The sequence below is a fragment of the Curcuma longa genome, unplaced genomic scaffold (genome assembly GCF_044706935.1).
Source record: "Curcuma longa cultivar G26 ecotype Majalengka, Jawa Barat unplaced genomic scaffold, ITB_CL_G26_1.1 contig_22044, whole genome shotgun sequence".
NCBI lineage: Eukaryota > Viridiplantae > Streptophyta > Magnoliopsida > Zingiberales > Zingiberaceae > Curcuma > Curcuma longa.
This window is the reverse complement of record NW_027431802.1, coordinates 1,005-10,316: the sequence shown is the minus strand read 5'-3', so window position 1 is coordinate 10,316 and position 9,312 is coordinate 1,005. Positions and strand designations below refer to the sequence as shown.

Here is a 9,312-nt window from a genome sequence, read left to right as displayed (position 1 = left end):
CTCTAGTTGTAATAATTTAATTTCTAAAAGTGTGAGTCTATGATGAAGTGATGTTACTAGTGCTACTGCTATAATCGTGTTATTTTGTTGAATTAAAATTTGATCTCCTTTCCAATTAAGTCTACCGTATAATAGCCATCATTTTTAGTTTTTGAATATTGTTGCATGTAGTTCAAAGCTTCTTCGTAATGTGTGTTTTCGAACTAGAGCTTGTTCATTTATATTTGATTTCTTCAAGTATAGGATGACAAGTTTTTAGTTTTTTTTTTTATTGGGTTTTATTTGTATTAAGTAATTTTTTGACTTGAACTAGTAAGTCTCTTCATTTAAGTTCAAAATTTCTTAGTTTATTTTCTTTAATAAGTTTTGACTAACTAAATTAAGTTGGCTAAGTCTTCGATTTAGGGAGTCTTGTGTGTCTTTAAGAAAATCTAAGTTTCTTCTAAGATCACTTAATACTTGGTGTTGTTGAACCAAACTTTGTGTAAGTTAGCTTAAAGTGTAACTAATTTGTCTTTGATGAGTCTCAACAGCTTTGCCTAAACCTATAAGAAGATTTATAATCATATTTAGATGACGAGTACCTGAATATAGACAATGGGCATAAGTCCTAGTTTTAATATAACAGTGGTGTTTATTTAAGTCTTCAGTAGAGATTGTTCTAGTAGGGTATAGAGCTAAGTCTAAATATTCTAAGTTACACTCTTTTAAAATATGTGAAGAAGTCATTAATTTTCATAGTCATACGTCTTTTAGGCTCTTATATCAATTTTTTATCTGTAATTTTTATATTTGTAACCAAAAGTTAGCCAAGAATTAGGGTATGAGAATCTAGGCGATTTGAGAATTTAAGCTAAGAATTAGGGTGCATTTTTTCTATTGGAGCTTTGCCTTAACTACTCTTTCCGATTAGCCGCACCTATAAAAAATCAAACTCTTGTTATTATGCCCCGACATTCTTTAGATCTTACAACGGCTGCTAGTCTACTGACTTATTTAGCCCACTAGATCTTTGTTAGTCTCAAAGTTTCAAAGTTATTCTAACTCTTCATATATATATATATATATATATATATATATATATATATATATATATATATATATATATATTATCACTTGTATTTTTTTTTTGATTTTTTTAATCTTAATTTATTTTTATTTTGTAATATTTTGATTTATATTTTCTTTTTAACATATCAAAAAAATCTTTGCTAGTCATCATTGTCTATATAGTAGAAAGGTCTAAAGTCTTCTATTGATGTTTAGATCCGAATACAACAATACATATAATTTATGAATATAATTTTTTATTAAAATAATTATTAAATCTAACACAAATTTATATTTTTTTAAAAAAAATAATAAGCATTATTAACTTTAAAAATATAAAAAATTGACTTTAAGATAATTTTTATATATTGGTAATATTTCAACAAAAGTTTTAAATAATAAAATATTAATAAAAAGATATTATATAATGTGTGAAATTAACAAGAATATTATGGAGACCATGCAAAGACAACTAGCATTCAGTGGCGTTCTCACGGACCCGTGGCAGCCCACCCAACCCATTTATCCGCAGTGGCTTCCCCACCGCCTACCGACACTATCTTCTTTCCTCTTTCACCCTCCTTATTTGACCAATACTACAACAAGACCTTAACATCGATCGCTTTACAAGCCGCATCGTAGTTAATTCAACATCAGGGTAATTTAGTAATTACGCAGCACTGTTCAATTTGCAGTTGCGGTTCCACTAGCCCGGATTTTGTTTTCGTATACCTTCGGATGGAGTTTAAGTTATGCGACGCCAACGAAAAACGACAAATTACTCTGGTCGAAACCTCGCTGGTTTTCAAATTATAACGGTGCGACGAAGGAACATATGCCAATTGGGCCTCTTGGACATCCTTTCGCCCTTCGATTTTATTGGTGGGTCTAAAGTGATCGTTGGACCCCTCGAACTATTGAATCACAACGAAGGTACATTGTTGAGTAAACTAATAACGGTGAATTGCCTCGGCTGATTTCTCTCCGCGTACGGTATTCCCTCACTTCCTCGCTTTATTGAGCGTATATATTTACCATCTCCATAGTGAGAGTGAGAGACAGAGATCTCGAAGCTTTCTTCATGGCGGCATTGTCTCTCGCATCGCTTCCATACTTCTCCGCTTAGTAGTTCGGGCTACGTAGAAGAGAGAGAGGTACACGTTCGTAGCTTTTTTGCTTCTTCAATTCTAGCATTCTACATCCGTGCTTTGTTGCCATGCTAACTTTCCCACTTTGGGGGGATTTAGATTCTAAAGCTGAGTGAGCGTTGTCGTAGATTTTTTCGGTTTTTTTTAGCTCTAAGGAGCTTCCTCTTTTGTTGTTCTTTCTTGTTTAATAGTGTGAGATTTTGGAGTTTGATAACTCGCTGTGGATCTGCTGGCAACTGCTGTTTTCTGAGTATAAGATTGAGGCGTATTTTGTCGAGAAATTTAGAACTGGGAATACAGGTAGCCTTTGCTGCTCGTTTTTTATTTCGATGTTTGCAAGAATTCATGGTTTCTTCTTCGTTGCATGCGCGTTGACAGAAGAATGATATGGATCTATTCGATTATACCCTTCTTCCACCGTGTTTAGCAGATTTTATAATTTTTCGATATGGTTATCGTTTAGTTTTTGATGCATGTTTGTCTAACTGGTCAAGTGCGAAAACTCATTTACTATTGATGCAATAGGTCGCAGTTATTATGCCTGTTAAGTGATAATTTGGTTACCTTTGTCATTACAGCTATCAACATGGCTTCTGGGAAATATTCGCGTACGGATTCTAGGGCATCATCATCATTCTGTTCGGCCACAACTATTACTGTATTGGTTGCCCTCTGTTTAGTTGGGGTATGGATGATTACATCCTCAACTAAATTTAGAGAAGAGGTTCTATCACTTGACACTGAATCTAACATGAGCGATGAAACTTCTCCAGCTAGTTTTAAATACGCTTCAAGTGGTAGGACTGAAACCTCAGTAAATGAAGATCCTACAAAGGGGTATGATAATGGTAATAATGAGAATAATTCTAATTCTTCAGACGGTAGTGATGGAGAAGACAATAAGGATAGTGGAACAGCTGAGGAAAACAAAGATGCTGAAAAGGGTGATGGCACAAGTGATGAGGTCGGTGGGCAAGAAAATGATGGGGTCGAGAACAATGATGAAAGCAATGAAAATAAAATTGGTTCTCAAACAAATGAAATAGAGGAAGAAGTGGATCAATCCTCTAAAGAAGGCAAAGAAGAGAATCAGCTCAAGGACAAGGGTGAGAATGAGATTTTTCCATTAGGGACTCAGTCAGAGCTTTTGAATGAGACCAATAGTGAGAATGGAGCATGGTCTACTCAAGCTGTGGAATCAAAGAATGAGAAGGACGTCCAAGATTCTTCATCTTCCAAGGGCCAAAACGTAGAATTCAGCTGGAAACTGTGTGATGTAAAGGCAGGGACAGATTATATCCCATGTCTTGACAACGAAGCAGCTATTTGGAAGCTTCGAAGCACTAAACATTATGAACACAGAGAGCGACACTGTCCTGATAATGCACCGACTTGCCTTGTTCCTCTTCCAGATGGATACAAGCCACCAATTAAGTGGCCTATGAGCAGGGAGAAGGTACTAACTTACCAATAATGTTCATTAATTTCTGTTGGGTTCTTCATCTTGTATGGCCTAATAAACATTCTCTCTTCTCTGAGAAACCACAGATATGGTACAACAATGTTCCCCGGACCAAGCTTGCAACAGTTAAAGGACACCAGAATTGGGTGAAAGTCTCAGGAGATTATCTCACATTTCCTGGGGGTGGAACTCAGTTTAAGCACGGTGCACTGCACTACATTGATTTCATCCAAGAGGTATAACACGGATTTTTTACATGAGTTGTAGCTTTGTTTTCTACCTAATTATTTTTTAGTGTACCATAAGGTTTCATTCAAATTCAGTTATGCTCTTGGATTTTTTTCCCCAATCTTTTGTATCTTCCTCTTGAAATCCTTATCATGCACCATATTATTTTTATGCTTCTAAATTTTGGTCAAGTAAACTTCTCATTTGTTGTTAATCTGTCTTTCTACACTTATGAGCTTCTTTTTCTGTGGCTTATTAGTAAGAAGATAACAACAAGAAGGTGTGTCTCTATGGTTGGTGTTCGCTGCATGTATCTTTTCTCCTTTTCTGCAACTGAGAGGCTACAGAAGATAACATATTTGTAAATTATTCAAGGAAATTAATAGGCCCATATATTTCTCATCTAAAATAATTGGACCGTGGGTTGCTAGTTTCTCATGACTGGATTTTTGATAGTGAATATACGCATTATCCAGTCACTAAATTCATTCTTTTCTTTCCTCTTCAAAGTGCAGTCATGGCCTGATATTGCATGGGGGAAACGAACCCGTGTCATCTTAGATGTTGGATGTGGAGTGGCTAGCTTTGGTGGCTACAACTTTGATAGAGATGTCTTGACCATGTCACTTGCACCCAAAGATGAACACGAAGCCCAAGTGCAGTTTGCTCTTGAGAGAGGAATCCCAGCTATATCAGCAGTCATGGGAACTCAAAGACTTCCATTCCCAAGCAAAGTTTTTGATGTTGTACACTGTGCCCGTTGTAGAGTACCATGGCACATAGAAGGTAGTAAGTCTTGCGCATGCAATTCTATTTTCTTAATAGCCAGCTTTTGATCTAACATAAAAATCATAGGTGGTAAACTTTTGTTGGAATTGAATCGGTTGCTGCGACCTGGTGGTTACTTTGTCTGGTCTGCAACTCCTGTTTACCAAAGTCTTCCAGAGGATGTTGAAATTTGGAAAGGTACAAGTTATTTATTTAGTTATTCTTTTACATCTACCTTTTGCTCTTTTTTTTTAAAAAAAAGGATTTGGAGTGAACCTGTCTTTCACCCTATATTAGTATTTGAAACTAGACTGTTCATAAAAGGTACAAAATCCCGAGTCCAACACTGAGCCAAGTCTCTGCAAAAGAAACAAGTGCCAGAACAAAACAGGGTCATGGATGAGACAGGTGCTCTCGTTCATCTAAAGCATTGGATGCCTTGAATTATAAAATTTGAAAACCTAGAGAATAACAAATCATAAGGTGTTCTCATTTTTAGGATTTATATAAATTGTATCTAACTTTGCATGACTAAAATTCTCCTTGGCACTGGACTTGGTGAACCACCGACCATGCATGAGTATCCCACATAGCCTGATCTGCCAGCTAGTTTTGAGGCAAGTTTGCTGCTGCTCTAACTCCTTGAGCAATTCAGTCTCTCATCCAAGAATAATGTAATTGGAATCACCCTATATAAAGCAAGGTTTGTCACGTAAACCCCTTGTGTAATCAAGCTTTGCAAAGAAGTTGACCCTCCAGCATTTGTAAGAGGCCTGTAAATTGAAGAAAAAGGAATACAATTTTGAGTCCAAGAATCTTAAAAAAGAATTGAGATAGAGAAGAACTCATAGTGTTGCTCTAGTAGCTCCCATCTGCTAGAGAACCAAATGGTTAGACCTCCAGACTACTGTTGAGATCCACGAGAAGCCCATGAGTCCATGAGCAAAGATGTCTTCTAGAACATCACAGTTAAATTCAGCTGAGTTTCATTACCCATTGTTGCTTAGAAAGTATATTGAGTCATCTCAAGTTCCAATTTTAAAGAAGACTAAGTTTGATCTACATGGAAGATGGAGACCCATAGAGATAATTACAGCTAGAAAAACTACTGAATTAGGGGTCCAATGCGAATTCAGCCAACGTAGCATCAACAGCGACGCCCTTCCCATTCAAGATGAACTGGCCCCTTCATGAACATCCACAATATCCACACCATAGAACCTTTTCCTCTAGGAGAATGCATTACCGATCTATTGGAAGATCCTCCAGTAGAATGAGCGAAATACCACCCAGAGAAGCATGCCTCTTGTATGTGACAGCCCTGTCCAACCATCTAACTCACATCTTCAGTATCTAGGAAAAGAACACTTTTAGGGACTGACCATACCAGAGTGCTTCTAAGATCCATCTAATGACCTCTTTGATTAATTGATCATGGACTGTAGCAAGTTGTTGATTGACTGATCGGAGTCTACTAGGTGATGTCTTGAGCACACAAGCTAAATGATGTTCTCTCTCCAAACACCTGTAATAAATGACTTGATTAACACAATCCCCTGTCTGTATCCTGTTGAGGCATTTCATGTATCTTGTCTGCACAGATGATCTGAATAAAGATTGGCTATACTCTTTCCTACCCACACTAGATCCTAACACCTGTGCATAGTTGCGCTTCAATCCATCGCCAAAAGGAATAATGCCAACTTGCCTGAGCATCCGAACCTTCCTGCCTTAGGCAACCTCAAACAACACGACCCATCTACATTGACTGCCCTTCTTGAGCATGGGAAACATTTCAAAGCATATCAACAACCTCCATCACTGGAGATGAATCCAAAGCTCCCTGACTGGCCTGAGACACAATCTGTGACAAAGTGTGCTCTGGACATAAGTTTGTAAAGTGTTGAAATAATCTCAGAGTGCCCAGAAAGGTTTTCTATGTGAGGTTGCTCATCTACCTCTTGTAGTATTCATCTACAAGAGGATTGGAGAAAGGTTTTCTATGCTCTCACAATGTTCCTCCAAGCCATCTTTAGTATTCACCTTCCCACGAGGATTGGCATAGTTACCTTTACTCACCGTTGCCCCAAATAATTTATTCATCTACCTTCTGATTGATTTGTAGCTACAGGAATTTCAAAGATATAATAAAATTATTTGATTATTTGAAATGCTTTCTTCCTTTGAAGAAAAGGTGGAAAGGTTAGAACATATTGTTAATGATTGCTTAATTTTCTTTCCCTCACCAGGATGGAAATTTTCTTCCTAACGAACAGTATGAAACTTTGCATAGCACAAATTAGAATATTTGGAATTATAGATTTGTTTCTGTGGTTTGACAATTGAACATGCCACAAGCTTGAATTGATAATGTAATCAAGTTTAATATATGTTAAGACATTCGTGGCTTTACTAGTCTTCCAGCTGGGTACTTCATGCTTGTCAATATTGTATTACTGTTTAGTGGGCTTTGAAGCTACTGATAATTGTAATTCATCTTTGTTACGTAAATCAAATTCCAGCTATGTCTTCCCTGACAAAGTCAATGTGCTGGCAAATGGTGACAAGGAGAAATGACACGCTAAACCAAGTGGGTTTAGCTATTTTCAGAAAGCCGTCTGATAATAAATGTTATGAGAAGAGAGCAAAAAACAACCCTCCTCTTTGCCAAGAGTCTGATAATCCAGATGCCGCCTGGTATGTTTGTTGGTTCCAAAACTGGATCAAATGGATTTTGCATATTCTATTATGTTAAATCATATCAAATTCAGTCATCTCTTTTGTAAACACACAGGTATGTCCCTCTGCAAGCATGCATGCACAAATTGCCAGTGAATCCCAGTAGCCGCGGCACAACATGGCCAGAACATTGGCCACAGAGGCTAGAAAAGACACCATATTGGCTAGATAGCTCTCAGCATGGTGTTTATGGTAAACCTGCACCTGAAGACTATGAAACTGACTATGACCGTTGGAAACATGTTGTAACTAAATCTTATTCTAATGGAATGGGAATTGACTGGTCTACCATCAGAAATGTCATGGACATGAGATCTGTATATGGCGGGTAACCAAATTTAACATTCCTGTTTCCTAAATGCATTGAACAAGTCTGTTTTATACCTTGTTGCTTTCAGTTTTGCTGCAGCTTTGAGGGACATGAAGGTTTGGGTCATGAACATTGTCCCAATCGATTTGCCGGATACACTCCCCATTATCTACGAGCGAGGGCTCTTTGGGATGTATCATGATTGGTGTGAGTCATTTAGCACCTATCCAAGAACATATGATCTCCTACACGCAGATCATCTATTCTCTAAACTTAAGAAAAGGTTAGTCCATGAGACACCCTTCCTGTTTCAATCAGAACATTATTAGTCTTGAATTTTTCTGCAACATATGCATTGAATAATGGCAAAGGGTGGAGAAACCCTTATGATTCAAAAGGTATCTGAAACCTCAGTTAAACTGACCCTTTTATGGTTTTTGAGTTCGTTTTTGAATTGTGAAATATATAAAAGCTTGGTTGGGTTTTAGGTTCTGTATCTTTCAATAATGTATAAGGTAACAATTCTATACTAATACTAATTGTGTTTACTAAAAAGGTTTTGAGTTTTGAGTCTTCAAATTTTTGAAAGGTGTGAAAGTTCTGTCGGGTTTTTGGTTGTATATCATTCAATAAATGTCTAAATTAATGGTTTATACTAATTGTGTTGCTTTGAAGGTGCTCATTGTTGTCGGTAATAGTGGAGGTGGACCGGATACTGCGACCCAAAGGGAAGTTAATAGTACGTGACAAAGCTGATACAATTGATCAGATAGGGAGAATGGTCAAGTCTCTCAATTGGGACATCATCCTATCTTATTCAAAGGATAATGAAGGACTGCTATGTGTTCAGAAATCCATGTGGCGCCCGAAAGAGGTTGAAACAAGCATGCCATTATAATTTTGTCAGTTTTGCTTCAGGATCTACTCATATCATTTCTCCTCTAATTATTACAAATTGCAATATTTCTATTTTTTTCTCAATCTAGCAGAAATTTATTGTATCCACTCTTATCCAAGATATCAACTTCAGATACTCTTAAAGAATCGAACTAGTCACTTGAAATCAAATAAAATGGTTTTCGTGCAATGGCTATAGTTGAATGGTACTCAGCCTCAAGTTGCACTTGGTTTGTCACATTTTTTTGATTGAACGTTAACAGCAAAAGCAGAGCTACCCCTTTCTACTAAGAGAGAGTTCCAGAGATAAAATATAATAAAAAAAAAGTTGAGAGATGAATAAATTGATCTTGTCTTCTTGGAGACAATGAAGTAGAGATAAAGAGCTGTCTTTTCCTTTCAATTATCAAACATGATAAATTTACTCTTTTTTTATAAAAAAAAATGTTAGATTAATTGTCAAGTACAGAAATCATCTGTTTTTTTTTTTTCCTAGAAAATGACACCATGTTGTGTCTCTTCACATTCAAGATGATTGGTCTCTCACAACTTCTCCAATGATGCACTGGAAAGTTGTCTTCATTTATCCACTTATCGAAGTGTTGCTTACCCTCTTTACTATTCGCCATCCGTGCAACTAGTCCTGCAGCCAACAAATCCAAACATCGTCTCTCCTCTTCAACCTCTTTCCACTGGCAATTTCTCTGACT

General features: G+C 36.8%; 1 protein-coding gene across 1 annotated transcript; it reads left to right on the top strand.

Moving 5' to 3' along the window:
* The first annotated feature begins 2,113 nt into the window (after nucleotides 1-2,113).
* On the top strand, nucleotides 2,114-8,822 carry LOC141817825 (putative methyltransferase PMT26). The gene is made up of 9 exons (XM_074705451.1): nucleotides 2,114-2,204; nucleotides 2,777-3,654; nucleotides 3,747-3,896; nucleotides 4,404-4,674; nucleotides 4,744-4,854; nucleotides 7,179-7,353; nucleotides 7,451-7,723; nucleotides 7,794-7,988; nucleotides 8,381-8,822. Exons 2-9 carry the CDS (start codon nucleotides 2,785-2,787, stop codon nucleotides 8,601-8,603), a joined length of 2,268 nt encoding a protein of 755 aa, XP_074561552.1. The 5' UTR covers nucleotides 2,114-2,204; nucleotides 2,777-2,784; the 3' UTR covers nucleotides 8,604-8,822.
* The last annotated feature ends 490 nt before the right edge of the window (nucleotides 8,823-9,312 follow it).